Source organism: Sinocyclocheilus rhinocerous, unplaced genomic scaffold, assembly GCF_001515625.1.
Source record: "Sinocyclocheilus rhinocerous isolate Xijiao unplaced genomic scaffold, SAMN03320098_v1.1 scaffold411, whole genome shotgun sequence".
Lineage (NCBI taxonomy): Eukaryota > Metazoa > Chordata > Actinopteri > Cypriniformes > Cyprinidae > Sinocyclocheilus > Sinocyclocheilus rhinocerous.
The window spans coordinates 615,266-631,754 of NW_015640493.1; the positions used below are offsets into that span (position 1 = coordinate 615,266).

Genomic DNA, 16,489 nt, shown 5'->3' on the forward strand with positions numbered 1-16,489 from the left:
AGCTTGGAATAGCCAGGACAATTTTTAATATAACTCCGACTGGATTCGTCTGAAAGAAGAAAGTCATATACACCTAGGATGCTTCGAGGGTGAGTAAAACACAAGCCAATTTTCATTTTTGGGTGAACTAACCCTTTAGCTCACCAAGTCTGCATTTATTTGTTTAAAAATACAGTAAAAAAATAATATTGTGAAATATTATTAGTTTAAAATAACTTTTTCATTTGAATATATTTTAAAAAGTTATTTGTTCCTGTGATGCAAAGCTGAATTTTCAGCAGCCATTACTCCAGTCTTGAGTGTCACATGACCCTTCAGAAATCATTCTAACATGTTGATTTGGTGCTCAAGAAGCATTTCTTACTTGTACTGCTTAATATTTTTGGTGAAACTGTGATATTTTTTTTTCCCGGTATTCTTTGATGAACAGGAAGTTCAAAAGAACAGCATTTTTATCTTTTGTGACATTATAAATGTCTTTACTGTCACTTTTGATCAATTTAATGTGTCCTTGTTGAATGAAAGTATTACTTTTTTTTTCAAAAATAAAAATAATGACCCCAAACATTTGAACAGCCTTAGATGTTTGCATATATCAAAATATGCTTCTTGCCTGTTTTGTAACAAATTGTAAAAAATTTGGAACTGCATTTTTGTCCATCCTTTGATTTTTCACTATAAGGAGTAGAATAGCATTAACTTTCCTCATATGAACAACTCATAAACGTTTGGAAAGATATTAAAAGATGACAGATTTGTCATTTCTTTGGTGAATGATTCCTTTAAGCTCCACATTCATTAATTCATCAATTCTCTAGAGCTGTTAACTTCTCCTTATAGCACCATATATGGAAATGTGGGCATGGATGACAATGCCTGTGTTATTATAAGATAATCATGTGATATCTTCTCTGTTGCCAAAGAGCTAAATGTGAGTGTTTCAACAGGAATTTCCTATCAGGCTCACACTGATATGTGTCCTTGGCCTTAAAAGCCCTCCCTTGTGATTATTCCAGGCTATCACAGTTTATCCCACAGTTCAGAGAAGTGAAACTTGATGTGCATGTTCCATATGGCACTTCTGACTTTTACAGACTCTTCTCCCAGACCCGATGTCCCTGTCCACTTATGACTGTTGTAGTTACATAAACCCCCAGCATCCTGTGTTTTTTCCAAGGACGTCTTTCGTCTAAGATCAAGTGTTTGTGGAAGACAGCAGGGGGTCTTTGGCCTGTTTTGCAAACTATTAAAAGTGTGCTGTTATGGCAACCATGAGATCTGTTTTCACCGGAGCAAAAGACTGAATTGTTTGTGTGCATATTTACATGTTTTTCCCCAGAGCATTGAGAACTCCATCCGTCTTTTATACTAGTAGTTTCAGTGCCCTTTTCAAGCATGTTTATTAGCATGTGCAAACCTAAATATTGTTACGACCCCATCTAGGGTGAGGTCACAACATGAAGTGGATCGAAACAACTAGGACGTCATTCAATATTTTATTTATTTATTGTTTCAGTTTATTTAGTAGAGCTTTCTATCTGAGAAACTGCATCTTTAATATATATTGTGGAAGTGCTAAAGAGGGGTCCATTTTCAATTTAATAAAGTTAAGAAAAATCTTGATGCCTAGTTGGCCTTATTAATCAACTGGAGAACTTGCCAACAATCCTGAATGTATGTTGTAAGTGTGTAACTGTAAATTTTTTTTTCCTATTGATTAAATTATTTGCTTATTTATTTATTGTAATTACTTCACTTAGTGACACCAAATGGAATAAAATGTATTGTAAAGGCCCCGATATACTTCAAACGAAATCGAAGAACGAACTGAAATGACGTAATTTCGAACAAAATCAGGCCGAAACGAAGTTTGTTTTGAGTTCGTTTTGGCAGTTTGAAACAGCTCACCAACGCAAACTTTTTGGGGGAGTTTGTTTTGGCTCTTAAACACCTTTGAGCTACCATTGGTCCGTGGCGATTACGCAGTTGGTGGGTGTGTTCTGGAACTCCGCCTTCTTTGACGTGCGATTTAAAAAAAAAAAAATTCCCCGGTTCGTTTCTCATTCTACGGAGGTCAAACAGGAGAACACATCTCCGCGACTATCTTGCGGGCTGTGCACGGTCCAATCTTGAATGTTTCAGCCACACTTTGTTGCGTGGCCCCACAAGCTAGTACTCGGGAGTGTCAAGGCCAGTCTCTCCGTAGTGGAAATCTGTGTCCTGTGCATTTTTGCATGTTTCACATATGGCGATACCCTTTTCAAGCGATCGTCAAACCGCGCGGCGCACATTCTGAAGTATGAAAACTGCACTTCCTCATCTGTGCTCTGCATTTGCTGAATAAAAAGGGCAAACTCGCCATCATTCTTTCTGTTTTCCTCATCTGTGCTCTGCATTTGCTGAATAAAAAGGGCAAACTCGCCGTCATTCTTTCTGTTTTCGTTAAGTGGACGCACATAACATCTAAGTCGCTTGTTCTGTTTTTCTTTGCCATTGAATAGATCAATGCTACTGCCAGATGTTTACGAAACTGTTCTTCTCTCACAGCCGCCATCGTTGTTGTGTTTAGCCGCCATCGGTCTTCTGTTTTCATTAAGTGGACGCACATAACATCTAAGTCGTTTGTTCTCGTTCTTTTTCTTTGCCATTGAATAGATCAATGCTACTGCCAGATGTTTACGAAACTGTTCTTCTCTCACAGCCGCCATCGTTGTTGTGTTTAGGGGGTACACGCGGGCGGCGTGACACATGTTTACAACCTCGCCTCCAGCAGCGCGGGGTGTTGAAATGTTCAAAAACAGTATACCGTCGCTTAGCCTTTTCAAACTTCTTTTTGCCCTCAAACGAAGAACGAAAAAAAACCTTGTTTGAAGTATATCGGGGCCTTAACAATGACATAATTACATTAAGTACATATTACCACTCAACCACACACTGATCTTATATTAGTAGACCCTGCTGTCAACTGGACTGTTTTCTCAAAGCAAGTTCAAGAACACACAAAGCATAAAAAGATGACCTGAGTGTTTGAGGTCTCTGTCATGCTGCCCTGTGCTGTGTTTCCCAGAGGATTTAGCTACAAGTGTGTTTTCTAAGATCACACACACAAAGGCAGCGTTGCGCGTCATGCTCTGCTACCCATGCACGGGCCACTGTTTGTGCGGTGTCACCTTTCCACTCTTCAAGCTTCTGAATGCAGGAGAATGGTGTTTGCTTCCTCCACAGCATGATGTGAAGGAACTTCAGTGATCGAACAGAGTGTTTCAAGTGTTCTGTCGTTGTTATTCTCCACACTCTCATTTCCTGCTTGCACACATCTACTTCCTATGGTGTTTAAATGATCAGGGAGATCTTGTTTGTGTATTCACTTATTTTCCTCTCTCTGTCTCTCCAGGAGCACTCTTACTGGGAGGTTTCCTGTTCTCCTGGCAGTTTCCTCACTTTAATGCACTGAGCTGGAATCTAAGAGAGGACTATTCGCGCGGCGGTTACAGAATGATGTCCGTCACCCATCCCAGCCTTTGTAAACGTGTGGCCCTCCGCCACAGCGTAGGCCTGATTGGCCTCTCAGCCTTGGGCCCCGTGCTGGACGTCACCACCTGGACGTTCCCCTTAGTCTCCCTGCCGATTAACCTTTACATCAGCTACCTGGCTTTCAGATTCTATCGCAGTGGCGACAGGCAGAATGCCCGCAAGCTGTTTTTTTGTAGTCTTTGGCACCTGCCCATGCTGCTGCTGCTGGCCCTCACCTGCAAGAAGAGACACGTGCCGCAGGACGAGGCAGCTGTTGCTCCCAGCACGCCTTCTCTGGCTCTGTAGAGCAAACTCAATCCCCTGCCATATTCATACTGGCTAGACAATTGCTGTCAGCCCTAAAATTAATTGTCTTGGAGCTAAAAAGACACCAAAAGTTGTGTACCTTTGAGAGGGAAGCCATAACCTCATACCATTGTTGTAAAAGTTTCCATTAGGAGAAAAAAAGAATTAAAAAAATCCCTGAATTCGCTCAGGTAACTTGTACACAAATTAATGCTCTGTGTATGTAAATACATGATATATTTATATCCCCCCCGTTTTCTGTAAACTCATAGACTGCTTCTATAGACTGATTTGTATCTATGTGGATCACTTAAAATAAGACAAGAAAACGTTTTGCCTAGAATTTGCAATTAACATCGCCATTACTGTAGATATTTTGGTTAGATGCGATATAGTCCAGATAATGGAGTACGGTTTGTTTCAATGCACCTTGCAAGTAATTTCTAAGTTTGGTCTCATCTAATTACTTGCTAAATGACATTTTCAAAGTTTTCACTTTCTGAGTCTGTTAATATTTCATTTCGGCAATAAATGATTCAGTAAAGAAATCGCTGAGTCTCACTGCTGGCCCAGAAGTCTTTATTCTGCATGAAACTCCATCCTTCTGAGTCTGAGTTGAGATGTTGAAAGGCGGATCGTTTTGGAGCGCTCTCGGGTATTAGCTCCATCAAAAACACTTACTAGTCAAATGAAAATCATTTCAACTCCCCAGAACAGAATTACTGTTTATTCATTGAATGTAACAGTACTGAATATCACTGATTGCAGCCATGCTTTGTTCGTTACTGTTACTGATTCAGCGCCTTCACAGTTTACCCATCTGACCTCACTGTACCAATGACTTGTGTAAGACACAAAAAGAATTAAAGTTATTCTTATTAAAATGTGTTGTGATCAAGCTTATGTTTGAGTTTTGATTTAAATCTTTGAAATGTACTGTCACAATGTATCTTCAATGCTGCCAGTAGAAACAAATTTGCCTTCATTTTCTTCATTTCATTATTTAAATATGCTAATTTGGTGCTTAAGAAACATTTCTTATCAATGAGGAAGTTGATACCTTAAACTGCTATTTATTTATTTATTATTTTGGGGATTTTTTGATGAATAGAAAGTTTAAAATAGCATATATATTATATGCTATTTTAGCATATTGGCAATTTAGCTATTAGCAATAGCATATATATATATATATATATATATATATAATACTCACCTTTGATCGACATATATCCTTGCTGAATAAAAGTGTTAATTTATTTCAAAAATGACCCCAACCCCATATATTTATAATACTATATATAGCATAATGTATTTGTGTGTGTGTCTGTAGTATTTTCTATATCAGTAAATAGTAATATTTTAATATTTGTATCGTAAATTTGTGTGGTAGGTAGTTTACCATGCAGTGGTCGAGTTGCATCAGACAAGTATCCCACTGCATCTCCAGACAGGACTGGAAACAATGTCTGGCTGCTCTGAACACATTCGGCTAAGATATCAGCTCATATAATCTCCTAAGTATCGACCTCTGCACCTGTCCGGCTACAACACTCGATACCACTCCGCTGTTTCCTTCCCAGTTGTCCTCTATGGTTCCACTTCTCTCAGCACCTCCATTAAATGCCCACATATACTGTATGCTGAGATTTAGTAAGGGCGGCAGGGCGAGGCATTCCTCCCCTCGTAAAGATCTGCTCTGGATGCAGCCAGTGCCTTTCACATCAGAGGCAGTGAATGGGATGGAGGGGGAGAAAAAGAGAGCGAAACAGCTGTTCCCAGCATGTCAATAGATTAAATAGCAGTTCCAGCCCTCCTGGGGTCTGTGGACTCTCCCACCATGATTTTACAGCTTCCACTCTATAGGGTTTTTGTGGTGGACACTCTGTGTGGGACGAAGTGCACAGACCTTCCAGTACACAAGCATCGGAAGGGACATCCTGCACACTTTTATAGGGTATTGCTGTAGTTATATAGATCTGCTTATAAGTACTGCACGTGTAAATTGTTTAATTTTCCTGTTTAAGTGCTTCTTTCGCTCTTTTATCAGGTCAGGCTTGACGAATGCATCATAAATGGAGTAATCCTCTTCTCAGGAAAAATACTGTTTTACTCCGAGTGTCATGGAGCGAGTTTCTCACAGTGCGTGCATTCATTATGAGCTGTGAACCCTGAGGTGGTGAGCACATTTCCCATAATGATCTTTGGCTCTCTGTGGTTTTTCTCATCCAGCTTGGATTCTCATTACAGTTTTAACAGCCTCCCAGACCTTCATTTGTTACAACAGCAACAGGTGGATTTCTCCTCTCTTTTCATTTACAGGAAACAAAATGCTTTGAAATCTTACACTGAAATGCAGGATGATTTCATTTTTGGTTGTTAAAGCAAATGTTTACTTGGTTTAGTTTATGAAGGAAACCGATTACAATTAAGAATAGATCTTTCTGAACTCTTTACACTGAGTGACAGCTATAAACAGTATTTTTCTAAAATGCTCTTTAACTGCCGTTTAAGCATGTTAGGCAGAATGACATACATTTTTTGGCAGATGTTGGGCAGCAGTGTATCAAGTATTCCTAGCACGAACTGTGCATGGAAAACGGTATAGTCAAAAGCTTTTGAAACTGATTTATACCTACTCGCCACTTGCTTGAAATGGGGTGGACAAATGTTTCTTGGGCAAAGTATTCCTTAAACTTCTTTAAACTCACACATATATATTTGCCTTAAGGGAGTCACTAATTTTTGAACCCACACAGTAACATCAATCTCAGAAATGTGGTCTAGTTCATACGTTATAGTGGTGAAAGGCGACAGAAGAGTCTAAGGTCTAGAGTCAATAATGTGGGGGGTTGGGTTGTGAGTTTGTTACCCTTGTAACAAAGAATTCTGAACATCCTTCAGTATGTGTTGGAGGGAACTTAGGCATTTTGTGATTGTTTCATCTGATCTACATTTATGCACATTTAGGCAGAAACTTTTATCCAAAATGACTTGCAGTACATTCAGGTTAGGTATTTTGTAGGTAGTTCTGCCCATGACCTTGGCAACATGCTCTACTGTTTAAGCTGCATGAATTTTTGGAGACATAAAATCAAACATAAAAACTAGAATTCTGTCTGTTTTTCCATTTAGTATTTTGTTGGCACTTACATTCGTGGTAAATCACTATTCAGAAAAGATCCAGATATTATTTCTTTTTCTGACCCTCATCTTTTCCACTAAGAAGATATTGACAATTGTATGTTTTTCTTTTCGAATTCTACATTAATTATTGTCCACGCAGGACCTAAATCATTAATTAGACTTTGCTTGATTCAAAAAGATGTTTCAAACTCAAACACATTTTTAAAAATTGGCTCAAATTGCAGAAGTGTGTATTTGTTACACTTTTTAAAAACTTTAATGAACAACGCTAAAAATATTATACTATTTATAATGCTTAAAATATAATTACGCATTTGTGTTTTTTCCTCTCTCTCTCTCTATAGTTTGTCATGAAAGTGAAGTGTAAAGTGCAAGCTTCCCAAAGTCACAGCCTGTAAAATCTGAAAATATCTGGACATTTTTTAAACTGTAATGTCGGGGCACGAGGAAGTCTATAGTATTTTTATAGGCTAAATATAAATGTTTATATCGATGTTCGAAATAATTAATCAGCTAGAAATGCTATACAATGTCTTTATCCAGTAATTATGAGCGACTGGGAAAAAGTAATGGACATTCATTGGTCAGAGGGTGTGTGACCGCGGAAAGTGCTGTGTTTTACACTCCTCTTCACTTTTTAGGCAGTGTAAATAATAAGCTGCATGTTTATAAACCTAGTTTATAGCGAGCTGAAGCGCAGCTTGTTTTGTTATTCAAAACGACACAAAACCGGCCATAAATTATCAAATGCGTCGGCAGCGTGACTGCAAAATATCTACTACAGCGGATTTAAACTTTATTTTATTGAACCTCTTAAATTGATAAATATTTACAAAATAGAAAGACAATGTAAATACCTCATAGATTAGAGAAATAATATGATAATAGAGTAATTTGATAGTTTAATGAAGTTATATTCCGTTTATTCTATGTGAATTAAAATAATTTCATCACAAAAACTTGATTAATCGCGAGACTGAACACGATTGAAAAACTATATAGATTTTATATAGAGTTTATTTTTATTGAAAACATTCTTTAGAATTTAGACATTTGGGAAAATATCGTGTCGACCTTTTTTTTATTTTTATTTGCATTAGTTGACGTGTGTGTGCAGATGAAGATTTATCGTAACTAATAAATTTCTGACTCAGATTAATGCGATTAAATATAGGATAGCAGATTTTCTTTTTGCATTACACGTTTGTGTAAGACGTCTAAATATTTATACCCCGATTCTTTGGCTATTTCAGACTCCTGAATAGCTAAATGAACGAATACCTTTGAAAGTAAAAAAAAAAAAAAAACATGCTTTATCTACACTGTATATTTTACGTTTGCCGAAGATAGAAGAATAATTACTGTTTAAAATGATTTCGTTTATTAAAATTTGAGTAAATAAGAAGTAAATGTAAGACGTATAAATATATTTGTATGAAATATATATGCTTTAATAAATAAATATATAGGCTAATAGTTTGTATGAGAACTTTGCTGGACTTCCCAAATCCTCATTCCTTTCTAAACAGTTCAGATGCGTACAATTTGTAACACTTTGGAAACTCCCAAAAACTGGAATAAAAGGATTCCGGTCTAATGTTTCTCTATCCAATAAGAGCGTTTAATCGGCTCTGCGACCAAGTGTCTTGTCTAAAATTCCCTCCTATATTGCTCTCTGATTGGCAGGCGTTTTTAAACAACTCCGCCTTTATTCAAATGAGTGCTCAGCGGTAGGCTGGCCCTGCTGTCAATCAAACGCATCAGCGCTCTATAAGGTCTACTCTCTCGAAAGCGCTCAGACACTCGAGGATGCGGCCGGGAGCAGCTTCTGCGGCTGGGAATCAAGTGCACTGGTCATTCTTATCAGTTTTCTCGCCTCCTCCCGCAGATATGACCGAGAACAGCTGACTAAAATCGCATTCCTAGATGTCCCGTCCACTTTGGGTTAGTTTATTTCACGTCTGAGGATTATATTGTGGACTCCAATGGCTTTTAAAGACTCCTGAGGGGGGATTCCTAAAGCTCTTCCTGGACCTGGACAGAACTGTACCTACCTGTCAATATGTCCAGCTGGAGTGTGATGGTCTGCACGCACAGGGCTTATGGAATATAGCCTGTTCTGTCACCATTTTTACGCACTCTCCGTCAGTTCCGTGAAGAAGAAACTCGGGCTCCTCTTCATCATGCTGCTCCTCTGGGTCTACATGCTGTACTCCTGCGTGGGCTACTGTGCCAGTATGCCACCAAGTTTAGTTGTGGACAATAATAATAACCGAGCGAAGGAGACGGATTTCCTCGGGAAATATGCTGAGGCAGAAAGTGGCCGGCCGGACCTGATGATGTCCAAGCTCCTGTCCAGACCGCAGAGCTCGTGGACGGACGTAGAGTCAGATTATGATGAGCCTACGGTCCGGAGAGCTCCCAGAGACTTCAGTAAAGATGAAGTAGATTTGGACCGAGATGAGGAGTGGGACGACGGGCGGAGAGTTTACCCACTGTCAAGTTTCTCCAACGGCTCGGGCAGTAAGAAGCTGCCTCAGGCGATCATCATCGGCGTGAAAAAGGGCGGCACGCGCGCGCTGCTGGAGTTTCTGCGCGTGCATCCAGATATTCGCGCGGTCGGAGCCGAGCCGCACTTCTTTGACCGTAACTATGACAACGGACTGGACTGGTACAGGTAAGAACGTTAATAATAAATACGCTCACTTACACGACATATACTTCCATTCACTTATATTGTTCTTCAGTGAAGTAAATACTAAATAGGCTACACTTTGATCATAAACCTACCCTTTCCAAAATAGCTTTTTTTATTACTATTTAGTATTTAATGAATTTTATTTCATTATTATTTATTTGTTTGATTTGTTTATTTGTCAAGTATTATTTATTTGTTTGATCCTCAGATTATTATTTTTTTAACAATGTGTTGGCATTTTCAGCTCAAGTCTCGTACGAGCAGAACGAGACTTGAGCTGTTAATTTAATCCTGACTAAAATTTTACTTGAGTTTAATTGCTACATTTAGGTAATACGATTGCCTAACCTATTAATAACTCAGTTGTCCTTTTACGACCACTTTGAGTTTAATTACTAAAGAGGGAAAGTTAGAGTTGAAACTCTGAAAACTTGTACAATTGTAAATTAAAACTTGTAAATTAGGCTGTTGTTTCGTTATAAGGATAGAATCCTACAACTTTTTTAACCTTCCTATAAAATAAGAAATCATCCGATAGATTCAAAGTGAGAAAAACGGAGAATATAGGCTATATGCTCGGCTTTTGAATTCCTAGCCTTTTTTTCCCTTCAATTCATGAAATATCTCAGCTTTAATAGTTTGGCTGCTGCGTATTGCTTATTAAATAAGCAACGTGAACCAAACAAACACTATTATTTTTTCAACTTTGTCCTCCCTCATTCATTGGCCCTTTTTGTTGTATCTGTCATTCATTATGTAATTTTACCCTTCGGCTCGATCTCAAACCATCCTAGGCAATCAAATGTACTTATTATTATGTAAATGGCATGTTCTGTATGGTTTGCATTCAGCCATCTATAAACGCATAGTTGCAGTAGCGGTAGTTTTCAGGTTCCAGTTTAAACATTTACTTTGGTTCCGCTGTTTCTGCTACTGTGGAACTGTTAGACTCGCAGTTTAATGTTGAACACGGTCATTTAAATACACATGAATTCAGACGGATATTATTCAAATAAACACAATAGGTCGGTAATGATACATTTTTGTTGTGATTGTAATATCTTGAGAGATGACTCGTATCCGACCGCAGGTGACGCAGTGGTCTCTGTTGGACACACTGATCATTGCAGGTTAACGGACCTCTGCTTTTGCGTTCACTTTTAAAACATAAATGCTGAATTTTTATTTTATTTTATTTTTTTGCCCAAGAACTCGGTATTACTCTACAATTATCTTAAATAAGGATTAGAGCAAATATAGCTAATGTACTGTAAACCTTTAAAATTGGAAAGTGAAGTTCAGTCGGTTGATGCCTTGATTAAATCTAAGTACTTTGCATTGCCCTTTGAACATTTTTTTTTTTAATAAATAAATAAATAAACCCTTAAACCGGGTATAAATGACAGAACTGTCGATTTGAAAAGTTGGATAACGATGAGAGAATTTTAATAGTGTGACTGACCTTAATTTTCGGTGAGCAAGTGTTTGTATCTTAATCAAGAGAAAATAAAAAGCATGCATCAAACTAATTTGACATAATGGAATCAATGAAATTAGTAGCTTGTGAACGATAGTAGACTTGTTTATAATGTGTTTTATGTAGGTTTAGCTCAGTGCAGCTGTATTTTTCTTTTTGTGCTGTCCAAACCGTAAAATTTAATGTTCAACTTTTCGGCTTGCATTTGAAATAGCATTTCTATTTATAGTTAAGCATAGCTGTTTCTTTTGAGCGTGCTTTGGACATTTTTAATTGGCCCATTGCGTTTTATCTACTAAAGTGGCAGAACTCATTATGAGAGCTCATAAATTCATTACACTCGCTGTTAGAACTCGGGACATTTGTTTCAAATCAACTTTCGGAGTAGATTTTGGATTTTTTTTTTAGTTACTTTTAGGCCTGTGTTGCAGTTATTTAAATGTGATGACATTTTGATTAACTATTTGTTAACATTATTAATGTTCTACTCTAAAGTGTAATGAAATAAATGTATAGCTTGTATACAATGAAACTGAAGAAAGAAAGGGGGATTTATTGCCCCAGAGTATGTCTCTGCTTACCCCAGACACAGAGCAGAAAGAAACACTCAATAAGTTGATAAAACAGTCCTGGACTGCACGCCTGTCTCTCTAAACGGATTTGCAAAGGTTTGAGGGGTTGGAAGCCCAGTGCTTTTAAATATATGCAACGTTTCAGGGCCCCTATAACAAAAAACAGGACGGGTGAAAGAATGTGCGTTGTAGTGAATGCTCGGTAGTCCAGCTTAATGAAAAGGGAATTATATTCATGCATGTTGAGAGGAAAAAATATTTATTTGATTAATTATTTAAATGCCAGGGCCTCACTTCAGTCTAATGCAAATTCAGGCTGATCCAGCAAAATCAGTCAAGATTGTCCCAAAATTGTTCAGATTCTTACATGTCATTCATTTGCTAAATTGAATTAATTGATCACATGGATTATGCTATCTTTTAAAACACGTATAAAGAGAAAATAAAGTGGTCAGAAATGTTGATTGTAACTTTAATTATTTCTATTAAATTTGGACAATAAAGTGAGTCGAAACAAATTATTTTTGCCAAAAGATCACCAGGGCAGGTTTGTTTTTTAATTAACCTTTTTTTTTCTTTCTGGAAAAAGTGAAGTTGTCTGGTCTGGATGTGGGATGTAAAACCAGGGTTTTCCTCTAAAATGCTTTTTTATTCTATTTTTTCCTTCTAATTAAAAAAAAATGCTCCTGATGAAGAGCAGTTCAGATTCTTTAAACATGTTGTTCATTTGCTGTATTGAATTTATTGATGGATTATGCTATCTTTTAAACCATGTATAAAAAGAAAATAAAGTGGTCAGAAGTGTTTGATTATTTCTATTAAATTTGTACCATGTTGAAACAAATGATTTTTTGCCAAAAAGAGATTCAGGGCAGCTGTCATTTTTCTTTTTTTTTAAGAATTTTGTTTTTCTTTCTGGAAAAAGTTTGATTTGAAGTTTTATTAAAAACGTATTTGGTCAGTGGATGTGGGATGTGAAACCAGGATTTTCTTCAAAAATGCTTTTTTATCCAATTGTTTTCCTTCTAAATAAAAACAATGCTCCAAATTAAGAGCAGAGTCTTTACCAAGTTACATAGTTGATTGAAAGTAACTTCACAAAAGCCTCTGTCGAGTAAACACAACTGATAAATTACATGAAAACACTGGGCGTTGAAGGGTATAATGCTTGTTTTCCACTCTTACGAGAAAGTTTTCTGTCTCAAGTGTCACAGGATTCACATGCCATTGCAGCTGGTTTGAGTTGGACATTCAATGCCAAAGTGAAATTCTATATCTGGCCATTGCTGTTTGGGCTGAAGATACGGGGCACAAACAAATGCAGACTTCTTTTTTTGCTCTCACTTTTTTTCTGTCTCTGATGTCTCCGTGTGACCTGATCTAAAACAGCGTGGGAGATTGTGTGCAGACAGACAGAGCGCTTGAGGTGAACTCTCTGTGCTCACAGGACCTTTGAGTCCATTCTTGTCTTTTTAAAGAAGTGATATGGCCAAAGTGTTTCTTTTTTTAAAATTGTCTCTCTCACAAGACTAAACAGGACTCTGATTCTGAGTTTTAGAGTGTCTCATACTCAGCAAAGTGATTTGCTGTGTAATGGAAAAGAGAGTTCATAGTGCAGAAATGCATTTTTAAAATAATGCAGCACACGGAAAGTTTGCAAGTCATTTTTAATAAGGTGTTTTTACTGTGGATTAACTCTGTTTATCAGAAAGTTGTGATTGACCTTTATATACCTTTCTGTGCTACAGAGAGCTAGCGAAAAAGACATGGCAGATGAGCTTTTGTTCCTCAGTACTGGTTAGACCTGTTCAGGCTGTTTTAGAGACTGTAAGTCTGGTGTATGATTCATAGACATTCATGCATTATCTGCAGGCACTTCACATTTTGTTATGATCTTCTCCCAAAAATGTCTGGTCAATGTAGCGTTTGTAACAACTGCCAGTTTATTTGTAAGAGATATTACAGTATGAATAGCTAAAGTCGTAGTGGATTGAATTGAGTAATAACTTTGGCAATTCTCCTTTCGCAGTTTTCAGTTTCAACTACTTTTCTGATTTGTGAGACCTTGCAAAATCTCTGCTGGTTTTACTGCTTTTTTGTGGAGACTCTGAGGATTTAATAAGCAGTTGAGTTGGCTTCTAAAAAATCCCACCGACCCACCCAGACAGACAGGGTCCCAGTTGGAACAGCAAATGTTGTGGGGTTTGACTTACTATTACATCATTTTCAAATCTACCAGAGCAGTTTTTGTAGTCGATGACTCCTTGTTGGTAGTCAACCATACAGTAAACACACACTCTTCATACAACTGGTAACTTTTAGTCTGTGTATCTTTTTCCAGTGAGTGTTTGAAAGTCAGGTATGTAGTAGCACAATGCAGTTCTTTTGTGTGCAATCCCCGAGTCCATCCTGAGATTAAGGGTGTGTATTCTGAATAGCAGCTATTAAGCAACACGGTCTGTAACTTCTGACCAACAAAAGGACAAGTGGAGCACTGTTCCGTAAAAGGGAAATGCTCTGCAGAAAATCCCGTTCCGCTGTCGGACCAGGGAACGCTCTCGGAAGCATGTCACTTGAAAGTTCTGAAGTGCTTGGAGGGCTGCGACCCCCTGCCACCTTGTCCAGATGCGCACTTCCATCCGTGGAATGGCTAGTTCTGGATGGATGCCTCTGCTTTTGTACCCACACTCCATGGGGTGTTCACACCACCATGTAGGTGACCCATACGGACGCTGTGGCCAGTGACCCCCTCCTTCCTGATTGTATAATGCAGGGGCCACCATGTCTAAGTGGTACCGGGTGAGATCAAACTAAGGTTTGGCTGTGCCTACAGGGTGTTTTGTAAACAGTGAGCTGTAGTTGACTGCTTGGACTGGGTATCGATACAGATATTTATTCACAGGGTCACAATATGATTAGATTCTGATTCATTTGGACATAATTCAATTGTCTTATATTGACTATTTAACTTGCATATGAAAAAAGTTTTAACTAATGTTAACTAATTTATTTAAAAATTAAACAGGGAAGCTTCTAATTTGGTACATTACAAAAATATCTATTTAAAAATGAACAACAGAGCATAGTATATTATATTATATTGCTTTATTATTTTTTGTATATTTTATTTAAATATTTAATCACTGAGAGTAATAACTTGATTTGATGACCTCTCTGATGGATTCAGTGAGTTCTTTTAGTGAAGGAGTCAGTTGTTTGTGAATCGGACTACACTGTTTACTTTATTTTTATTTATTTTTTTATATTGCATGCAGCCCATGAGAACAACTCTATAGAAAATGTTTTTTCTTGCCACACTGACATAAATTAAAAGATCATTCTAAGGATTTAGACCAGGGCTGTCCAAACTCGGTCCTGGAGGGCCGGTGTCCTGCAGAGTTTAGCTCCAACTTGCCTCAACACACCTGACTGGAAGTTTCTATGCCTAGTAAGAGCTTGATTAGCTGGTTCAGGTGTGGCAGTCAGCAGGTTGACATCCTCTATTGAGAGCCTGAGCAGAGCTGACTGAGGACATTCAAAGGACTGCCTCCAAATTAGGGCTGCACGATAAATCGCATGCGATATTTAACGCGCATCTTATCAGTAAGCCCTGATTTAGACTGTTCAAATGAAGATTGTGTTTATTGGAAAATCTATTTTTACCATACTATGTCAATTTCGTTGTTGCAGTAAGTGTGCAGTATGATGGTTGGTGACTTCTGTTGAAGAAATGTACACCCCCACACTCACACAGATAAGCACAAAGTAATGACTCAAGCCAGCTTAGACCTTGTGGGACTACATGTATTGATTAGTTTACGCTGTGGCGGGCACTGTGTGGTGTTGGATGTCAAACGCTCATGTTTCTAATCCTCCTACTGAAATATTGTCTCTTATACACGCATTCAAACACCCAACATACGCAAACCGATGACAAATAGAGGATAAGGGCTTGTTTATAACTGTTCAACTTTTTTCTTCCTATTGGAAATAATTTACATATACTTTCTCTGGTTGATTGGACAGCTGAAAACAAGAGACATATGCAAGATAAAACCCTTCCCCTTCCACCTTTTATTTGATTTGAGTGGCCTGTTGTTTACGGACCCTCCCTCTGAGCTTGCCGTGAATTGGACCCTTTTTAAAAGAGGTGATAATTTGGATGTCGGATGTCAGAATAATGCTAGTCCTCTTTCTTCAACAAGCTCATTCATTGTAGCTAAATAAACAGCATTTACAGGAGCCTGGGGGCTACAGCACGCGGCTGCCAGTATGGTCCGGTAATTGTTGGCCCATGTCTCCTGCCAGGTCTGTCTCCTCCCAAGTGTGTGATCATCAGAGCTAATTTTCTGAAAGTTTGACGCCCTGAGGAGGATTATTAGCACAAGGAGTGAGAAAAAAGTGACCGTAGAAAGACTGTAGAAAGAAACTTTAAGTGATGCTATATAACCGATGACCGTAGATAATTTTTTTTTAAAGGCACTGTTTGTGTGTATGTGTCTTTCTGTCTGAAGAATGTGAAAAGCAGAGGATCAGGGAGCAGTAGAGACCCCCTGAGGTTTCCATTAACCTCAGCGAGAAAAGAGCAGACAATTGAAGGAACACACACACTCTGCTGATGTACCCAGAGGAGCACAGCATGAGGTGAGCTCCAGGGCAACAAAGCCAGTGTCTGTATATCAGTGCATCCTTAATTGCATCACTATTCCATAGGACTGTATGAATATTCATCAGCAACCAATAGTCATATTGAAGTCATATCATGTTTTTTTTTTT

The 16,489-nt window shown here is 38.1% G+C and overlaps 2 protein-coding genes across 2 annotated transcripts in view; both read left to right on the forward strand.

The window, feature by feature from the left end:
* LOC107753249 (protoheme IX farnesyltransferase, mitochondrial-like) overlaps positions 1–3,972 on the forward strand; it is a 41,104-nt gene extending 37,132 nt beyond the window's left edge. The window contains exon 7 of the mRNA XM_016569369.1: positions 3,395–3,972. Within this exon, the coding sequence (XP_016424855.1) occupies positions 3,395–3,819 (425 nt within the window). The 3' untranslated portion in view covers positions 3,820–3,972. The remainder of the gene's footprint in view (positions 1–3,394) is intronic.
* A 4,809-nt stretch (positions 3,973–8,781) lies between these two features.
* hs3st3b1b (heparan sulfate (glucosamine) 3-O-sulfotransferase 3B1b) overlaps positions 8,782–16,489 on the forward strand; it is a 28,268-nt gene continuing 20,560 nt past the window's right edge. Inside the window, exon 1 of the mRNA XM_016569370.1 lies at positions 8,782–9,643. Within this exon, the coding sequence (XP_016424856.1) occupies positions 9,069–9,643 (575 nt within the window). The 5' untranslated portion in view covers positions 8,782–9,068. The remainder of the gene's footprint in view (positions 9,644–16,489) is intronic.